This window comes from Ranitomeya imitator, chromosome 4 (genome assembly GCF_032444005.1).
Source record: "Ranitomeya imitator isolate aRanImi1 chromosome 4, aRanImi1.pri, whole genome shotgun sequence".
Taxonomy (NCBI): domain Eukaryota; kingdom Metazoa; phylum Chordata; class Amphibia; order Anura; family Dendrobatidae; genus Ranitomeya; species Ranitomeya imitator.
In genome coordinates, this window is record NC_091285.1 from 623,340,003 (window position 1) to 623,361,166 (window position 21,164).

General features: G+C 50.6%; 1 protein-coding gene and 1 long non-coding RNA gene across 2 annotated transcripts in view; one reads left to right on the forward strand and one right to left on the reverse strand.

Moving 5' to 3' along the window:
* The window catches only part of GGCX (gamma-glutamyl carboxylase), a 63,875-nt gene that overhangs the window by 4,650 nt on the left and 38,061 nt on the right, over positions 1–21,164 (reverse strand). The window contains exons 9-14 of the mRNA XM_069766645.1: positions 18,734–18,865; positions 18,395–18,546; positions 18,142–18,311; positions 8,415–8,545; positions 6,851–6,998; positions 6,153–6,348 (exon numbers count right to left, since the gene is read on the reverse strand). Of these exons, the coding sequence (XP_069622746.1) occupies positions 6,153–6,348; positions 6,851–6,998; positions 8,415–8,545; positions 18,142–18,311; positions 18,395–18,546; positions 18,734–18,865 (929 nt within the window). The remainder of the gene's footprint in view (positions 1–6,152; positions 6,349–6,850; positions 6,999–8,414; positions 8,546–18,141; positions 18,312–18,394; positions 18,547–18,733; positions 18,866–21,164) is intronic.
* Positions 18,939–20,207, forward strand: LOC138674299 (uncharacterized). Its single transcript, XR_011320587.1, has 2 exons — positions 18,939–19,058; positions 19,955–20,207. It is a non-coding gene; the product is annotated as an uncharacterized lncRNA (long non-coding RNA).

The following is a 21,164-nucleotide window of genomic DNA, read 5'->3' on the forward strand; positions in this document are numbered from 1 at the left end:
CCTCTATATTTGATAACCAGTCTTGATAAAGCTGAAAGGGTTGTATGCCACAGATGTCAGTTTTACCATGCTGGTTACACAAATCCAGAAGTGACCCCATGTCATTTATAAGAGCAGGCACCGGGTGATGAATGCTCCCATCAGTGGTGCATGTTTACGCGGTCATCGTAATGATCTTACCGCCAATTGGAGCTGTTAGCATGGGAAAACCTGATGTTTGGGGTGCCTAACACGAACAGTAGCACGGACTTCCTGAAGAAGTCCATGTTTGGGGTCCGTGGCCGAACAGTAGATGTTCGGTACAGACCCCAAACTTTACTGGTCGGGTTCACCCAGCATTAGTCCTGAGGACTGCCATTTTAATTGGTCACCATATGCAGCTGGTATATTGAATTTTTAGATTTAGTGTTCTATTTGCCTAGTACTGCTTGTATGTGCACACAAGTAACCCACCATGTGGACATAAGAGCCAGAAGGACAATCCAGAACTTGTTCCCTACGTTCAGCCTTTACGCTCTTTAGCCCAGAACTTGTTCTCTGCAGCCACGCTGACTATGACCACTGCTATCCCTCACCCCCATAGTAGACACAAGGTGCATAGCGGTCTATTCTACAAGTGTATTTCGTCCTTAAGTCACCCCCTAGTGGTGGTTATTAGTAACTACTGTCACTTCAAAATGGTTGTGTAGGAAATTAAACTTCATTTTGTTACAGCATTATGTGACATAAACCTACAAGGATGGCCCCGATCGGCTTACTAAATGCGTATTCCAAAGAGTCTGAAAATGTCCATCATACACATTAAACTAGTGCTGGCCATACCTGCCGATCTCACCGGGTTCATCTGACAGTAATGTGTATGGAAGACCGTTCAATTTGACAAGGCGGGGGATGTAAAAAAAATTGAACCGGCATGTCCGATTTCAGACTCGATCGCAGTGACACCGCCGACTTTTTTAAAAGTCGGTGCAGCTCACTGGGACATGCTTAGAAGAAAAGTTGCTAACATTGGCGTCATGTCCATTTGCCCGGGCTGTGATGTGTGGCGCACAGTTTGCCATAGCAATCTCTCCCAGGAAGGGACAGTTGCTGAAGGAAATTATTCTAAAATTTCCATTGCACAATACGGCCGTCCTACCTGCGGTTCATCCCTACAGCGCTGTGCTCAAAACCGGTACCGCTGCATGTCGCTGGCCCGGCCTTTCTCCCATAGGAGCCAGTGACTGCAGGTAATTTCCATACAGTAGCTGCCTAAATAGACCTTTATAATTCTAGCGCTGGTTTTCCAAGGCCGTGCAAGCACAAGGATTACCCCGCAGGAGTCATTGAGTAACACAGGCAGGAACTAGTGATGAGAAAGGAGCTCGGATGAGATGTTATCTCAGCATGCTCGGGTGCTAACCGAGTGATTTTGGCGTGTTCCAATAATATGTTCTAGTCCCCGCGGCTGATCGACAGCTGCATCACATGTAGGCATTGCCTAACACACAGACAACCTCCGCATGTGTTACAGCCGTCTAATAGCCACAAATCGTGCAGCCGCAGGGGCTAGAACATACTAGCCAAGCAGATAGCCCCCGAGCACGTTCGCTCATCACTAGTAGGAATGTCTCCTAATGACCCGTCCACATTCCTGACAGTGGCCCCACGTTATAGTGTGCCGGTAGCCTACAACTTCAGGGAAGTAGCACACCACTGTCTTATGCGCCAGTGACATGCTGTTCATTTTGGACAAGAGACACACGACAAAAAGGATTTTAGCGGCTGATCCTTTTGTTCCATAGGAGATAAGCCAGAGGAATGTGGCGGCGGCTCTTTTGCAGAGAACGCAGGAGCGCTCGTCCGGTGTATGAGAGGGCAGGAGCGCTCGTCCGGTGTATGAGAGGGCAGGAGCGCTCGTCCGGTGTATGAGAGGGCAGGAGCGCTCGTCCGGTGTATGAGAGGGCAGGAGCGCTCGTCCGGTGTATGAGAGGGCAGGAGCGCTCGTCCGGTGTATGAGAGGGCAGGAGCGCTCGTCCGGTGTATGAGAGGGCAGGAGCGCTCGTCCAGTGTATGAGAGGGCAGGAGCGCTCGTCCGGTGTATGAGAGGGCAGGAGCGCTCGTCCGGTGTATGAGAGAGCAGGAGCGCTCGTCCGGTGTATGAGATAGCAGGAGCGCTCGTCCGGTGTATGAGAGAGCAGGAGCGCTCGTCCGGTGTATGAGAGAGCAGGAGCGCTCGTCCGGTGTATGAGAGAGCAGGAGCGCTCGTCCGGTGTATGAGAGGGCAGGAGCGCTCGTCCGGTGTATGAGAGGGCAGGAGCGCTCGTCCGGTGTATGAGAGGGCAGGAGCGCTCGTCCGGTGTATGAGAGGGCAGGAGCGCTCGTCCGGTGTATGAGAGGGCAGGAGCGCTCGTCCGGTGTATGAGAGGGCAGGAGCGCTCGTCCGGTGTATGAGAGGGCAGGAGCGCTCGTCCGGTGTATGAGAGGGCAGGAGCGCTCGTCCGGTGTATGAGAGGGCAGGAGCGCTCGTCCGGTGTATGAGAGGGCAGGAGCGCTCGTCCGGTGTATGAGAGGGCAGGAGCGCTCGTCCGGTGTATGAGATAGCAGGAGCGCTCGTCCGGTGTATGAGAGAGCAGGAGCGCTCGTCCGGTGTATGAGAGAGCAGGAGCGCTCGTCCGGTGTATGAGAGAGCAGGAGCGCTCGTCCGGTGTATGAGAGAGCAGGAGCGCTCGTCCGGTGTATGAGAGAGCAGGAGCGCTCGTCCGGTGTATGAGAGAGCAGGAGCGCTCGTCCGGTGTATGAGAGAGCAGGAGCGCTCGTCCGGTGTATGAGAGAGCAGGAGCGCTCGTCCGGTGTATGAGAGGGCAGGAGCGCTCGTCCGGTGTATGAGAGGGCAGGAGCGCTCGTCCGGTGTATGAGAGGGCAGGAGCGCTCGTCCGGTGTATGAGAGAGCAGGAGCGCTCGTCCGGTGTATGAGAGGGCAGGAGCGCTCGTCCGGTGTATGAGAGAGCAGGAGCGCTCGTCCGGTGTATGAGAGAGCAGGAGCGCTCGTCCGGTGTATGAGAGAGCAGGAGCGCTCGTCCAGTGTATGAGAGAGCAGGAGCGCTCGTCCGGTGTATGAGAGAGCAGGAGCGCTCGTCCGGTGTATGAGAGGGCAGGAGCGCTCGTCCGGTGTATGAGAGGGCAGGAGCGCTCGTCCGGTGTATGAGAGGGCAGGAGCGCTCGTCCGGTGTATGAGAGAGCAGGAGCGCTCGTCCGGTGTATGAGAGAGTGGGGGGACATATATATATGACAGCCATCTCATGTGTATGGAGAGGGTCTTTAAATATTGCTCTCTGCAGAGTGTAAAGCGCCCCCTATCAGTATGTACAAGTAATTACAGTTTATAAGACCATTAGATGTTAATGACCATTAGGCAGGGAGTTTTCTGACCTACTCTCAAAGTTTTCCCGTGTTTCATATGGCTGATAACAGAGCACACTAGCCTGTAGTCAACAGCAGCATGCTGAGATCATCTGGCCTTTCAGTGGCCGTGTAGAGGTCATCGATCCCCACCATTAGCCCATCAAAGCGTCCCTATACACATTAGGCTATGCTCACACATCCAGCAGTCATGCCTCTTTCTGGATCCTTTTGGGGATAGCAAAAAAAAAAAACAAAAAAAACATTCATTAAAAATAATGCATTCATTTAAATGAGGACAGAAATGTCCAAAAATATCTTCCGTTTTACTGCAGTTTTTTTTAGCTGGATCGATAAACACAGTCTGTACAACTGCTCTGTAAAACAGGATCCATTTTTAACATTGAATTCCATAGGAAAATGGATTATAACATCCACTAACAGAGACACCGCTAATACTGACAGGTCTGTTAGATACGGAAAAAACGGCAACCAACGTCTAGATCTGATTTAGCTACGCTAGTAACGGATGACAACTACACATGCGAACGGAGCCTTAACCCTGCTGTTCTGTTGGTCAAAAATGACCGACTTTGAACTTCAATATTCTTTAAAATATTCAAGATGCGGCTCTGAAACCCGTGGCCGACCGACCCATCCTCATTTAAGTCAATCAACCACAAGTTTCAGAACCGCATCTTGAACACCCCAAAAAATACCAAAGTTCAAAATAGGTCTCCCCAGACCGAACAGAACAGCAGGGTTAAATAAAAATCGTCCAGACACGAGCGGCTTTCTGCATTTTGCTCAAGATGTCTGTATAACGGGAAACGACGAGGTCCTACGGAGCGAATCCACAAGGGTCTGACATCACAGAACGGAAGCAACAGAATAGTGCTTTATTATTATTATGCTCACTTATATAGTGCCATTTATTCCGCAGCGCTTTACAGAAGTCATCATCATCCCTGTGCCCATTGGGGCTCACAATCTAATTGTCCTATCAGTCTTTGGAGAGTGGGAAGAAACCGGTGAACCCGGAGGAAACCCACGCAAATACGTTTGTCAGCACAGACTGTTCAGTCCCTTTAAAGAGGTTGTGTCATCGCACTATGAAGTGATACTGCTTGTATACACCACCGATGTCCGACTACTGTGGCCCCTGCGCTCTGCTAGAACCCAGGAGCAGAGGCACAAGGCAGTTAGCCGTGCACGTTCTCCTCCTGCGCTTATTCCGAATAGTTCAGTTTTTGCGCTCGGACATTGGCGCTGTACCCTAGAGCGATGCCACTAATGTCTGATGTGGTCACCACCACTCTCTTACTTTGTGTCTGCTGCCCGTCCACTACTGGGCGCGGCTCTACTACACAAGGAGTGACGCCAGGCGTGAAAACGGAATTTGCAGTTGCATTAATAGGATTCTCCGCACACGCGCTGCTGAATGAGGAAGCCTCCTGCTTCCCTTTTGTCCGATACTTTGATAAGAAGCGTCCTGTCTGCTCGGTCAGCAGTGAGCACAGTTCTCCTCTATATTCTGTGGGCGGGAAGCGGCCAGGAAAGACTAAACTACGTCCCATTCCCAGGCCCAGAGGAATGTTATTTACAGAGCCAGAACCGGCAGAGATAAGGGCGCGCTCCACGTCCGGTATTCACACCCCTCTAGATACATCATATATTCAACGCAGGACTATGAACAAGCCAGTGTTAGCACCATTCTGCATTCTGGTGTTCTCTGTTATCAGCCAGCTTTATTCCATACTGACATATGTGCCCAATTAGGGTATATGAATGTCATACGGGGGCTCAGTGTCTGTGCAGAGTGGCACGATATCAAGAAATGGTTCTCTCCCTGGTGGAGCGCTGCTCATCTGAATGGCCACCAGCAGCGGCTGGATGTAAGTGATGCACAGAAGATACGCCCCGGACCACCCCCTTAAAGAGTTTTGAGAGCAGATTCCAAACCCAATTTTTCCTGGGATGACAACAATGTGCTGTAGCTTTAGGCTGAGTTTACACTTGCAGATTTCTTCCCATAACGAGCACAGACCCTGGTCCATACACATTACTTGGGGACTCGGTGACTATAAATACTATTGTTAGGTCCTCTACTGTTTGCAGCACGTCCACCCCATGAGATCTGCTGCCAACAGCCACGTTTAGGCACATAAACCCAACTATAGAATAGGGAGCCTAAGGCCAGATTCACATGTCAGCCCAGCAGCCGGATTTTACGGACCACCCTATGGTTGCAACTCGCAGCCAGACCCCGGGTCTCCTGACATGAGGTAGGCATAATGCCGGAAGGTCGGGTCAGGAAACCCATGGTCACCAGGAACTGTCCGCTATAGATCGAGCCTGGACTTACACATTGTGTGTCGCAGTCCGGGTATGGATTGCGATGCACAGACCGGCCACAGGTCTCCAAAGTCGTCAGCCTCACATCTATCTATCTGGCTGTCTAGTATTGGTCGGGAGGGCCTGTCCTGTGGCCGGATCCGTGCGTCACGGTCTGTAACATACGGATGTGCGAGCCTAGCCTAAACCTGTGTTGGAAAGGTCAGAAACAAACATACGGCATAATGGTAGCTCCTGATGTTTCCGCTAAACATTGGCTATTACACCATCAATGCAGATCTGGCCTTGGTGACGTGGCCGTCCAGGACCACGCTAATCAGAAGAAAATCCACAGGTGACAACTCCAGGCCTGGCACATGTCATTAGGGTTATTCTATACGGTGGGTGGGCCGAGTTCATGAAGCACGGACACTTACCTTCGTCGCAGGAGATAATACTTCTTATTGAAAAACCTCTGAAATCGCTCTGTCACTGTAGCGTTTCGCCTGCGTTCTGCCTCCTCTATCCGCCTCTGTCGGCGCAGGTAGGCAACCACCAGGGGATCTGACACATTGGGGTCTTCTACTTCTCCGGAGATGAGGGGCTGTAACTCGGGTGGCAGAGGAGAAGTTTCTAAGAAACAAAAAAACAGGACAGTAATGCTGCAGGCGGCCATGCTCAGAGGTGGCCGACTGACCGTACAGGCACACTCCGCAGCATGCACATGGTCATGCGGAAAAGCTGCAGATTTTTGCCACAGATTATAACCTTGTACAGGATGAAATCGCAGGGAATCATAATCCACAAACCTGAACTTACCCCACCAAGTATTAGCCGGTCGGTGGCGTTTATACAGATCGACCCCACCTCAGACTCGCACTGAGCCAATAATAATAATATATCATTCAGTGCGCATAGACTGACATCGTTCTCAACAACACAAATCCAGTTTACACAGGACCATGTGCTGCTGAGAACAATTTTTTTTTGTGCCGCAAAAAAAAAAGAAAAGATTATTTTAGCTGATGAACGAGCATTTTGCTTCTTCTTTGGAAGCCTGTATAATATTCAGGAGGTCTGCGGACGGCTCGCTCTCGATCAGCGCAGATGCACCGTAACGTTCGCCATCACTCACCGCTGCCATTCTCCACCTTCTCCTTCAGCTCCTGCAGGCGGGTCAGGTTCTGTTCCAGGGTCACTGCCGTGGTATTCACATACAGGTACATGTAACATGAGGGTCCGGGGGACACGGTGAACACTTTGTGGTATTCACCCGCTGGCAACTGGGATAAAAACAAAAATAAACAGAAATGGACAGAGGCACGTGATATTGATGCTACCGCTGGTGTTACAGTAGTGGCCCTTGATAAATAATTTTGAACAAAACCCCTGAAATATAGGCGTCCAAATTCTGCTTTTTTTTAATCTATGCCAATTTCAGAAGAGAAGTGCACAGGCAGATAAATGCCTGAACGCATAAGAACTTTCCTGATCATTGGCCAAAGCAAACATGGCAGTTATGTAGGCAGGAAATCTCTCAGGGCAAACAGGGGACGTGTGCCGACAATATGCAAACCGTACGGAAACTGAGTAATCGAGTGTCCCCGTAATTTGCATCGTCCTGTGCAAAAAAAGAGCCTTTAAAACGAGGGGCAATAGGCTTTAAATGTGCAGATATCTTCACCATAAATGTGGATTCACCTTACAGGGAAGAGCAGCTCATGGCTCGGCCTGTACAGAGTGCAGTGTCATAGTGCTCGAGGCTCGGCCTGTACAGCGTGCAGTGTCACGTGCTCACGGCTCGGCCTGTACAGCGTGCAGTGTCACGTGCTCACGGCTCGGCCTGTACAGAGTGCAGTGTCATAGTGCTCGAGGCTCTGCCTGTACAGAGTGCAGTGTCACGGTGCTCGAGGCTCAGCCTGTACAGCGTGCAGTGTCACGTGCTCACGGCTCGGCCTGTATAGAGTGCAGTGTCATAGTGCTCACGGCTCGGCCCGTACAGAGTGCAGTGTCATAGTGCTCGAGGCTCGGCCTGTACAGAGTGCAGTGTCACGGTGCTCGAGGCTCAGCCTGTACAGCGTGCAGTGTCACGTGCTCACGGCTCGGCCTGTATAGAGTGCAGTGTCATAGTGCTCACGGCTCGGCCCGTACAGAGTGCAGTGTCACAGTGCTCGAGAAGTGCAGTGTCACGGTGCTAATGGCTCGGCCTGTACAGCATGCAGTGTCACGGTGCTAATGGCTCGGCCTGTACAGCATGCAGTGTCATGGTGCTAATGGCTCGGCCTGTACAGCATGCAGTGTCACGGTGCTCGAGGCTCGGCCTGTACAGAGTGCAGTGTCACGGTGCTCATGGCTCGGTCTGTACAGCGTGCAGTGTCACGGTGCTCATGGCTCGGTCTGTACAGCGTGCAGTGTCACGGTATTCGTGGCTCAGCCTGTACAGAGTGCAGTGTCACGGAGCTCATGGCTCGGTCTGCTCAGTGTGCAGGGTCACGGTGCTCGTGGTTTGGCCTGTACAGAGTGCAGTGTGACGGTGCTCATGGTTTGGCCTGTACAGAGTGCAGTGTCACGGTGCTCGTGGTTTGGCCTGTATAGAGTGCAGTGTGACAGTGTTCATGGCTCGGTCTGCTCAGTGTGCAGTGTGACGGGGCTCATGTCCCATAAAACCCTACAATCCAGGACACAGAATCCACACTCACCTGCATGCGGTCGCCTTCTCTCAGGGTGAAGTTCTTTGTGTCCTTCACAATTTCCACACTGACTTCTCCTTGCAGCACTTGTATACTGGTGTTACCCAGATCGTCACTCACAAAATTCTCCAAGTGAAGACCTATCATCCAGGGTAAAAAGAAATGATGAAAAACACATGGCAGGTAAACTACGAGGAAGAAAAATCAAAGTGGGGTAAAATGGTGGAAAAATGCAATCTACCTTTGTTTTTTGGGTTTTGCATTTAAGCAATTCATTGTGTGGTAGAAATGATGAGATGGGATTCTTCACCTTTTCAGTGCCCCGACGACCTTTCCAAACAGCTAACCAGTGAGGCATAAATCAATCAATAGTAACCTAATTACCCTTTTATCTACATAAGCATCCCATGATGGTCAGATGAAAGTGGGAAGAGGATGTCAGTCCCATATCTGAAGAACAATGGAATGAAATACTAGAAACAACACCTGAGTCCCAGACTTTCCTTATCCACAGGGTATATAAGACACCTAATATATTGTATAAAATTGGGGCTGGAACTGAAGACTCATGTCCGACATGCGGTACGAACGGGGCCCATCTGATGCATATGCTATGGGAATGTGTTGATATAGGCCATTACTGGGAGTGGGAGTGACCTCTCCGATTAAACTAGTATTCGGAATACACATACAACTAGGGTGTGCATACTGGGCCTTCTGGGGGTGGGGGTAGATTTAAGATCCCCTGTGACTACCACCATTCTGAGAATACTGTCAGGTTAGACATTGCACTGGTTAGACCGTAATCCCCCAACACTGGAGGAATTGAAAGCTAAAATAGGGATTTTTGTGTGTACTCACCGTAAAATCCTTTTCTCCGAGCCACACATTGGGGGACACAGGACCATGGGTTATGCTGCTGTCACTAGGAGGCTGACACTAAGCTGAGACAAAAAAGGGTTAGCTCCTCCCCTGCAGTATACACCCTCATGCTGGCTTCCAGAGACCCAGTTAAGTGCAAAAGCAGTAGGATAATGAGAACAATATATCAAAAAAACATTGGAACATAACATGTCAAACAACAGTCAAAGACTAAAAAAGATAACAAGCCGTAAGGCTATCAGGGTGGGTGCTGTGTCCCCCAATGAGTGGCTCGGAGAAAAGGATTTTACGGTGAGTACACACAAAAATCCCTATTTCTCCTTCGCCTCATTGGGGGACACAGGACCATGGGACGTCCCAAAGCAGTCCCTGGGAGGGAAACAATACAACCAAGTAACTCCGTGTACCATCAGACTACAAATGCGCAACGGCCGCCTGCAGGATACACCTGCCAAGGGCCGCGTCCGCAGAGGATTGGGTGTGAACATTGTAATGCTTTGTGAAGGTATGCAGGCTGGACCATGTTGCGGCCTTGCAAACCTGCTCCGCTGATGCCTGGTGCCGGATGGCCCAGGAAGCACCCATCGACCGAGTGGAGTGAGCTCTAATCCCCGCCGGGATAGGACTGCCCCTGACCCGATAGGATTCCTGGATAGCAGATCGGATCCACCTGGCTATAGTGGATTTTGACGCAGCCAAACCCTTTCTGTGACCCTCCGGGAGCACGAAAAGGGCGTCCGATTTTCTGAAGTGAGCCGTTCTGGAAATGTACCTCCTGAGGGCCCTTCCACGTCCAGAGTATGGAGAGCCTTCTCGACCCTATGTTTGGGCTGCGGACAAAAGGAGGGAAGAATGATGTCCTCGTTAAGGTGGAAAGATGAGACCACCTTGGGAAGAAACGCCGGAGAAGGACGTAGGACTACCTTGTCCTGATGAAAGGCAAGGAAAGGTGCCCGGCAGGATAGAGCGGCGAGCTCTGAAACCCTTCTGATGGACGTCACCGCTACCAGGAAGGCGACCTTCCAAGAGAGGACAGAGAGCGGAACCTCTTGAAGGGGTTCGAACGGAGGTTCCTGGAGAACCCCCAGGACCAAGTTGAGATCCCAGGTCTCCAACGGCATCCTGTAGGGAGGAACAACATGGGAGACTCCCTGAATGAAAGTCTTGACCTGAAGGTTGGTGGCGATCCTACGCTGGAACAGCACGGATAAGGCTGAGATCTGGCCTTTAAGAGAGCTCAGGGCCAAACCAGAATCCAGACCAGACTGAAGGAAATTCAGGATACAAGGGATGGAGAACCTGAGCGGAGGGTGCCCTCGGAGCCTGCACCAAGAGAAGAAGGTCTTCCAGACACGGTGGTAGATAGAGGCAGAAGACGCCTTGCGAGCACTTAGCATGGTGGGAATGACCTGCTGAGAGAAACCAGCGCGAGCTAGAATCCAGGTTTCAACAGCCACGCCGTTAAACGTAGGGCCCCTGAGCTCTGATGGTAGATCGGTCCTTGGCGAAGTAGGTCTGGGCGGTCTGGCAACCGCAAGGGGACGTCGGCTACGAGCTGGACGAGTTCCGCGTACCACGCGCGACGAGGCCAGTCTGGGGCGACCAGAATGACCGGAACTCCCTCCATCCTGATCTTTCGGATGACCTTCGGCAGTAAGGGAAGGGGAGGGAACATGTATGGGAGCTGAAAATGATGCCACGGAGAGATCAGCGCGTCCACTCCTATGGCCTGGGGATCCCGAGATCGAGCAATGAAGTTGTGGACTTTGGCGTTCCATCTGGACGCCATCAGATCCACGTCCGGGGTCCCCCAGCGAAGACAGATCTGGTGAAAAGCCTCTGGGTGAAGTTCCCACTCCCCCGAGGCAAGGCCCTGGCGGCTCAGGAAGTCCGCCGCCCAGTTCTCGACTCCCGGAATGTGCACCGCCGAGATGATGGAGTGGTTGGTCTCGGCCCAACGAAGGATGAGGGAGACTTCCCTCATCGCCGCCCTGCTGCGGGTACCCCACTGGTGGTTGATGTAAGCCACCGCCGTGACGTTGTCCGATTGGACTCTTATAGGGTGACCCGCGAGCAGAGCGTGGAAGTGACTCAGAGCAAGTCTGATAGCACGAATCTCCAGAATGTTGATGGGGAGACTGGATTTCCGAACAGTCCAACGGCCCTGGACTGAGTGGTGAAGAAACACCGCCCCCCAGCCAAGAAGACTGGCGTCGGTGGTCACCACTAACCAGCGGATCGGAAGGAAGGACTTCCCCTGGAGAAGAGATGGTCCCAGGGTCCACCAAATGAGAGAATGTCTGACCCTTGGGGACAGAGGACAAGGGAGGTCGAGAGAAAAGAGACTCCTGTCCCAGTTGTCCAGCAGAGCCTGTTGCAAGGGGCGGAGATGGAGTTGAGCAAAGGGAACGGCTTCGATTGCCGCAACCATCTTCCCCAGGATCTTCATGGCGAACCGAATGGTTCGCGGGCGAGAATGGCAGAGTGAACAGACTCCCTGTTGGAGCGCTTGGACCTTGGACCGAGGAAGCAAAACCAGCCCCCTTGAGGTGTCCAGGATCATACCCAGAAAGGAGATCCGACGGGAAGGAACGGGAGATGACTTGTCCAAGTTGATCAGCCAGCCCAGGCGCGAAAGAGAATCCAGGGTAATGTGGACGCTTGACTCGCAGGCCTGAAAAGACGGGCCCTTTATGAGGAGATCGTCTAAGTAAGGTAGCACGACGACTCCTCGAGAGTGAAAAATGGCCATGACAGCCGCCATGACCTTGGTGAACACCCTGGGCGCCGTGGCGAGACCGAAGGGTAAGGCCGTGAACTGGAAGTGGTCCTCCCGAATGGCAAAGCGGAGGAACCTCTGATGAGGCGGGAAAATCGGGATGTGAAGATAGGCATCCTTGATGTCTATCGAGGCCAAGAATTCCCCTCTTTCCATGGAAGAGATGACTGATCTGAGCGATTCCATCCTGAAGTGCCGGACTCTCACGCACTTATTCAGGAGCTTCAGATCCAAAATGGGACGCACTGTCCCGTCCTTCTTTGGCACGACGAAGAGGTTTGAGTAGAAGCCTCTGAACCTCTCGTGTTTCGGGACCGGCACGATGACCCCGCTCTGGCGGAGGGAGTGGATGGCGCAAAGGAGGGCGCGAGACTGAGCTCCCGAACTGGGAAGACGAGAGGGGAAGAACCGGGTTGGAGGGGGGGAGGAGAACTCTATCTTGTAGCCAGATGATACCAGATCCCTGACCCACTCGTCGTGAACGACGGAGAGCCAGGCTTGCTGAAAAAGGAGTAGACGACCGCCTACTCTGCTGGTATCGACTGGCGCCGTTCCCGAGTCATTGTGAAGGGAATCTGGGGGGTCTCGAACCTCTGGTTCTGGGCTGCCTCGGTTTCCCGCACCAGGAAGGATTAGGTCTGAAGGATGGACGAGCGTCTCTGTCTGCGTGGGCGGAACGGTCCGATCTGGGAAGGCCGGAGGGATTGGACCAGGCAGAGCTGGTACGAAAGGGCCGAAAACGAAAATAAGGCTGGCGCTGGAAAGCCGCCTTGGGCCTCTGTTGGGGAAGAAACTTGCTCTTTCCCCCTGTGGCGTCGGAAATAAGCTGGTCAAGCTTTTCGCCGAAAAGACGCCCGCTTTGAAAAGGGAGAGAAATCAGGGATTTCTTAGAGGAAGAATCTGCGCGCCAATCTCTGAGCCAAAGGGCCCTTCGAATAGCGATGGCAGCCGCCGAAGATGCGCAATTCGCCGCGTCGAGAGATGCGAACATAACATAATCACTGGCCATGGCTAGCTGCTTAGCCAGGTCCGCCATTTCAGAGGGGAGATCCTGCTCATTAATGGATTTCGCTAGGACATCCGCCCAGGAAACCATAGCCTTGGACACCCAAGCCGCGGCGAAGGAGGGAGACAGGGACGAGCCAGAGGCTTCGTACACAGAGCGAGCTAGAGAGTCTACCTGGCGTTCGGTGGGGCTCTTAATTGAAGCGCCCTCCGGAACTGAGAGAAGAGTCTTAGAGGCCAGGCGCGAGACCGGCGGATCTACAGTAGGGGGATCCGTCCAGTCTTTCACGAGATCAGCTGAGAAGGGATACTTGGAAACCAAGTCCTTCTTACCCGTGAAGCGCTTGTCTGGGCGCTCCCTGTGACGCCTGACTATATCCAGGAAGGCTGGATGAGAGGCAAAAGATTTGTGAGAACGCTTGGTTCTGGAAAAGGAGACCGCGTGTTCCGGTGCGGAATTAGAATCGTCATCCACCTTCAGTGCGTGATTGACTGCTACAATGAGGGAGTCAACCGTGGCTCTGAACTCCGGAGCCTCCGGGTCCAAAGATATCTCGGACTCATGTTCAGAGTCTTGAACGCTGCGAGCCCCCAAAGAGGGAGAACGAGAGGTGGAGCTGCCAGAGTCTGAATGGCGGGGTGAACGCTCAGGAGAGGTAGTACGGGTCCGTTTTCTGGACGACCGTGACTCCTTAAGAGGAGAGCGGCCCCTGCTGGCCGACGATTCCCCTGCTATGGAGGGATCTCTTAAAACCTGTAACGGATTGCCTCGTTCCCCGGGAGGATTTTGAATGGATTTGATGGCGTTAGCTAAAAAATCCACGGACTGTGAAAGCGAGGCGACCCACGGGGGGGGGGGGGGGGGGGGGGGCTAGGTACACCAGGGTCGGTGGCGGTGGAGGGCTCCTGGGCACATGGGGCATCGCAGGCAGGGCAGAGGGGAGAGCTTTGTGGCCTGGGTAGTGGGGCCTGGCAGGTGGTACACGCAGAAAAAAAGGTTGTATGCACCTTAGAGGATTTTTTTAGACCTTGACTGCGACATGATTCTAATGCAGAAAAAATTACAGGGTCTATATAGTGTAACCAAGTCTGAGAGGGCGGCGCTGCAGAGGGGAGCTAAGGAAGTCTCCTTACCCCGGTCCTGTGTCCCGCTATCCAGGAGAGACGAACTGCTGAGAATTTCTCTCTGAGAAGAGGAAGCCGGCTGCACGTGGCCACTGACACACCGGAGATGCGACAGGCAGGAGCTGCGGCGCTGAGTAGAGTGACCAAGATGGCCGCCGAGATCAGGGGAGAGATCTCGGCGGCTGCGAGAAGCGCCAGGAGCGGGGGGCGGCGCCGCTGTGACGCGTCGGAGTGGGCGGAGCTTAACGGCGGCGACCAGCGGCTAGGCCGAAGCCGGGGGCTAAATTTGCGGCCTCGGCCCGGCGCGCGGTCGCAAGCGCCGGAAAAAGACGGGGACACCGCCCAATGACGGAAACAGCCTGCAGATGGTGTCCCAGGGATGAGGAGCCCTCCTGACCGCTGGCGACCCCCCGCCACAATCCCCCCACCTGGCACTTACCCTGATATGGAGGGGGGTGCCATGCAATAGGAACGGTGCAGGGGTTGGGAAGCCTCTATCCACCGGCCCCAGATGGGGGGTGGAGAGGAACCGTCCACCACCTGAGTCACAAGTCACATTGGTGATGCAGTGTGGTCTGCACGGACGCCATGGGGATAAAGCCACTGTACAGCCGAGGGTAGGACCTGGTGGACAGGGCAGATGTCCGGCAATAAAAAGGCCTGGCTGCAGAGGAGGATACTGGAGGTAAGAACACCAGTGCTCGTCTGTATAACAAAAGGGGAGATCGGGGCCCATTAGGGGAGAAACCGTCGCCCAAAAAAGGACAGCTCAGGCAGTGGCTCCCACGTCGCAGGAGAGGATACGGTGAGGTGAAACTCCCGTGCTCGCCTGTTGTTGATTCGGGGGAGATCGGACCTTAGAAGAATCCGTCGCCCCCTTCGTCCGGAATAGATAAAAGAAAAAAGAAAAAGAAAAAAAGAGAAAAAAAAAAAACCCATAGGGGTTAAAAATCAGTGTGCCTCCTACGGACACTAAGCTTAAACTGGGTCTCTGGAAGCCAGCATGAGGGTGTATACTGCAGGGGAGGAGCTAACCCTTTTTTGTCTCAGCTTAGTGTCAGCCTCCTAGTGACAGCAGCATAACCCATGGTCCTGTGTCCCCCAATGAGGCGAAGGAGAAATTAATAATACCATACACCTGGAGAGAGGTACTTACATTAAAGGAACTCAATAAGAAAGTTTATAAATATATGGGAAAGATGGCTGGTCATTAGTGTTGAGCGATACCTTCCGATATTTGAAAGTATAGGTATCAGATGGTATCGGCCGATATCGGCAAAATATCAGATCTCGCCGATACCAATGCAAGTCAATGTGACACAAATATCGAAAGGTATCCTGGATGATTCCCAGGGTCTGGAGGAGAGGAAACTCTCCTTCAGGCCCTGGGTTCCATATTAATGCAAAACATAAAGAATAAAAATAATATGGATATACTCACCCCTCCGACGAACCCTGGCTGTCACCGCTGCGAGCGTCTGCCTCCGTTCCCGAGAATTGCAGAGAGTGAAGGACCTTCGATGACGTCGCGGTCAGGTGACCGCTCACCTGACCGCGGCGTCATCGAAGGTCCTTCACTCTCTGCAATTCTCAGGAACGGAGGCAGACGCTCGCAGCTGTGACAGCCAGGGTTCGTCGGAGGGGTGAGTATATCCATATTTATTATTTTTATTCTTTATGTTTTACATTAATATGGAACCCAGGGCCTGAAGGAGAGTTTCCTCTCCTCCAGACCCTGGGAACCATACGCACCGCACACGCAGATTCCGATTTCCGATATCACAAAAATATCGGAACTCGGTATCGGAATTCCGATACTTGCAGTATCGGAATGCTCAACACTACTGGTCATCCCTGGGGTGGCATCTGTGGACCTACTTACAATAACTGTACTAGACCGGTTGGCTATTTCGGCTTTTTAAATATTGTGTGTTGAGGACATATAGATACAGTCATGGCCAAAAGTATTGACACCCCTGCAATTCTGTCAGATAATACTCAGTTTCTTCCTGAAAATGATTGCAATCACAAATTCTTTGGTATTATTATCTTCATTTAATTTGTCTTAAATGAAAAAACACAAAAAGAATTGTCCTAAAGCCAAATTGGATATAATTCCACACAAAACATAAAAAGGGGGTGGACAAAAGTATTGGCACCGTTCAAAAAATCATGTGATGCTTCCCTAATTTGTGTAATTACCAGCACCTGTAACTTACCTGTGGCACCTAACAGGTGTTGGCAATAACTAAATCACACTTGCAGCCAGTTGACATGGATAAAAGTTGTCTTACCCCGAGACATAAAGCCAGGCTGGAGTTTGCCAAAACTAACCTGAAAAAGCCTAAAACGTTTTGGAAGAATGTTCTCTGGTCAGATGAGACAAAATTAGAGCTTTTGGGGCAAAGGCATCAATATAGAGTTTACAGGAGAAAAAAAGAGGCATTCAAAGAAAAGAACACGGTCCCTACAGTCAAACATGGTGGAGGTTCCCTGATGTTTTTGGGTTGCTTTGCTGCCTCTGGCACTGGACTGCTTGACCGTGTGCATGGCATTATGAAGTCTGAAGACTACCAACAAATTTTGCAGCATAATGTAGGGCCCAGTGTGAGAAAGCTGGGTCTCCCTCAGAGGTCATGGGTCTTCCAGCAGGACAATGACCCAAAACACACTTCAAAAAGCACTAGAAAATGGTTTGAGAGAAAGCACTGGAGACTTCTAAGGTGGCCAGCAATGAGTCCAGACCTGAATCCCATAGAACACCTGTAGAGAGATCTAAAAATGGCAGTTTGGAGAAGGCACCCTTCAAATATCAGGGACCTGGAGCAGTTTGCCAAAGAAGAATGGTCTAAAATTCCAGCAGAGCATTGTAAGAAACTCATTGATGGTTACCGGAAGCGGTTGGTCGCAGTTATTTTGGCTAAAGGTTGTGCAACCAAGTATTAGGCTGAGGGTGCCAATAATTTTGGCTGGCCCATTTTTGGAGTTTTGTGTGAAATGATCAAAGTTTTGCTTTTTGCTTCATTCTCTTTTGTGGTTTTTTTCATTTAAGACAAATTAAATGAAGATAATACCAAATAATTTGTGATTGCAATCATTTTCAGGAAGAAACTGAGTATTATCTGGCAGAATTGCAGGGGTGTTAATACTTTTGGCCATGACTGTACCAATTATTTTCTGTTTGTAAACATGTCATTAGTGAACATACAACCAATACTAGCTTTTAGTATAATTCCTGTATTTAACGTGTCACCAGTCTTTGGAAAAATCTTCATTTGGACAAAATTGATAACACTGTTTGGCATGAAACACCTTGGCAGGTGTAGGACTATATAAACTTTAAGGGTGAAACTTGTTTATTACGTTTAGTGTGTGTGTACTATATTGTATAATGTATGTAATTGTTTATAAAATCAAATAAATTAATAAAAATGATCTGATTTGAAAAATAGTAAACCTAAACCGCGGATTGTTTTAGTAAAACCCCCAATTCTCCACTAAGTAACAACGCTGTAGCTTTTATTGTAACTCCTCATTGTGCTATTACTCCTGGAAATGTCTGCATAAAGTCACTATTGGGAAGTGTCCTTGGCCAAGGCCAAGCTGTGTGGGGAACAAACCCTATCGATAAGGGAAATAGTAATGCCCAGTTGTCACTTTGTCCAGGAGGAATAACAGATGAATGGAACAATTAGATGATGTTATGAGAAGGTGCTCCAGAATTATTTCATCAGGAATACAAGAATTTAGGACATCAATGCGAATCCATACAAGTTACTATAATTTAGTAATGTTGTTCCTGGGGATTGCCGTCTTGGGAGACCTCCACATGCAAGAATTATGGAGAAGAACTAAAAAAAATGTAGTTTTACGATCAGATGCCCATATCATGCCAGGACGCAATCTCCTGGATGGACGATAATGTGCCACTCTCTGCAACATTACCTGGGAAATCTGCAATGAAGACCACATCAGTCTGATTATCCAAACTGTCCTCCACCTCCTGGAATTTCGCTCTCCATGGTGAGAGATCTACCAACAAGGGCTGAACCCAGGGCGTTTTATGGAAGGGAGACCAGTCGGCTTTTACGATGTCCACTGTTGGGTCGTATAACCTGATAGAGAATACAGTCAAGGTTCATGTTCCCTGCGATCGAGTGGGACAGTCGTAGGACAGCAGCATACGCAATGCACATACCTCTGCTGGAAGCGGTCATTGATTGACACCCATACATCAAAGTAGATTTCTGGCTCCGAGATATTATAAGCCCCCAGGAGGCCTTGCAGGCAGGTAGCATATTGCTTCAGCATGTCAGCGTGATCTTTCCAGCGCCGCGTCTGTGTGAAAACCTAAGAAAGGGAAGCTTATGCCTTATATGTCGAGAATTTTGACTCCGCCAAATCTCCATATGTTGGGAAACTGGCAAGGAAGGAGAAAGTACCGGACTAAAGCAGCAGGAGATTAATCTTACCAATCAGTTTATATGATACTAAGCCAATTTTAGATCTGGACAACTCCTTAAAATCTGACACTTACCCCTGGGTTCAGATATCCAACATCACCAGTGACCCCATCTCTGTAGGTAATTTTCACATGCTGGTGAGAGCGTGAATGCACCATCATATCCCAGGAGTAGCCATAAAGGCCATTCGTCCAGTTATTGTAGCCCTTCAGACAGAATGACGGACTTTGGTTAGGACAGAATTTCCATTTATCAAATCTCTTGAGATCACAGTTAGGCCTCAGTCAGATGTGAGTTTATTACTAGTGATGAGCAAGCGTGCTGGGATAAGGTGTTATCTGAGCATGCTCATGCGCTAACAGTGTCTTTGGTATGGTAGCACGGTGGCGTAGTGCAGAGGTCCCCAACCTTTTTTGCACCAGGGACCGGCTTTCAGCAAGACCAGTTTTCCATGGCCCGGTGGGGTGGGGGTGGGGCAGGGGCGGGGCTCTGGTCATATGGGGGTGGAGTTATGGAGGGGTGGAGCTTAGTGCATACTTATCATATAATTATGACATTTATAATGAGAATGTGATTCTCACACACACACATTCTCACACACACAATCACACACACACATTCTCACACACACATTCACACACCCCTCTCACCTCTCCTCGCACTCTCCCACAGCATCTCATTGCCTTCCTCTGACACAGCCGGCCGCTGAATGATGACGTCATCCAGCGGCGCGTCTGTGTGAGAGGAAGCAGGAAGACAGATCGCTGGGCAGTGGAGCTGCAGGGATTTCTCCCTGCCCGTCACAGCCACCCTGCAGGGGCTCCCCTCCACCTCTGCACTTGTTGGGAGCCGGCGCTCTGCAGCTTCTCTGTGCCGGCTGTCAGCTTGACAGTCGGCACAGAGAACAGCTGACTCCCTGAGCGGGGGCGGCAGAATGCAGCCGCCGGGGGAGACACTGCGGACCGCCGAATGAGGCGGCCCGACTGCGCCGCCCTGCCGGCTGCGCCCCCCTAGATACGCCACTGGGCGTGTCAGTGAGGAGAGCCTGCCGCCCCACCCCGTCAGGAACACACCATGCTGCGCAGGAGGGCTGTGTCACTAAGACCCGCCTGACGCCCCGCCCCGTCCTGCATAATGTTCTCTGCCGGGAGCTGCGAGCTGTCACAGAGCGTGCTCTGACCAGGCGCAGGGCCACGAAGCTAGCTGTCAGCGGCGCCACGGACCGGCTGAAAAACCCCAACGGCCCGGTCCTGGTCCGCGGACCGGCGGTTGGGGACCTCTGGCGTAGTGGATAGCACTGCAGCCTTGCAGTGCTGGGGTCCTGGGTTCTAATCCCACCCAGGACAACATCTGCAAAGAGTTTGTATGTACTCCCCGTGTTTGCGTGGGTTTCCTCCGGGTACTCTGGTTTCCTCCCACATTCCAAAGACATACTGATAGGGAGTTTAGATTGTGAGCCCCATCAGGAACAGCTATCATAATGTGTGCAAACTGTAAAGCGCTGCGGAATATGTTAGCGCTATATAAAAATAAAGATTATTATTATTATTATTTGGCATGTTCGAAAAATATGGTTGTGTCCCCAAGGCTGCATGTCTCACGGCTGTTCGACAACTACAACACGTGCAGGTATTACCTGTTTGTTACGTAATCCCTGCATGTGTTGCTGTTGTCGAACAGCCGCGAGACATGCAGCCTTGGGGACACAACCATATTTATCGAGCATGCCGAAGTCGCTCGGTGAACAGTGAAGAACGAACAAGCACACCCGTGCCATCTGTCAACAGGAATATGTCCGTTTTTTTTAATATTTAAAGGTTAAAAATTCTCTTATACAAGAAAAACAGAGGCCACAATGATGATAAAAACTGGCACAAATGGACCACAAAGGGATGAAAAATTGGAACTGGCAAACTGATGAAAGACAATCCATTTTTCTTGTAAATAAAAAAAAAAAAAAAAAGTCAGACTAAAGCCTTGTGATTTTCCAATTATAAATCGAATACTTATGAAGGCTATGTTCACACGCAGCGTTTTGTTACGTTTTTTTCCTGCAGCGAAAACCTGCTCCCTTGGCAGTAAAAAAAAAAACAAAACACTGCATTCAATATTTTCGACAGCTTTTTTGTGCAGCGTTATTTGGGTGTGGATTATAGCCATGTTAAATAACGTTAGTCCGATTCACCTTCTCATTGCTTTCTATGGGTGAAAAAAAATGCTGAAAGTGCTCAAATTAAAAAAAAAAAACAAAACAGTCAAGTGCATGAGATTTCTGAGAGCTCAGATTTTGCTGCTACTGTAAAATACAGCTTTTAATTTGCATAAAAAAAAAAAAAAAAAAAAAAAAAAAAAAATCAGGGAAAGAACTGCTGCATGTGAACATAGCCTAAAAGCACCGATCACCTATCTTGACATCTGAAATAACAATCACGGAGCAGCTTTTCTTCCAACTCTACAGAGTGCCGTTCCTCAAAGAAATTTATGTACAAATTCATGTAAATACTT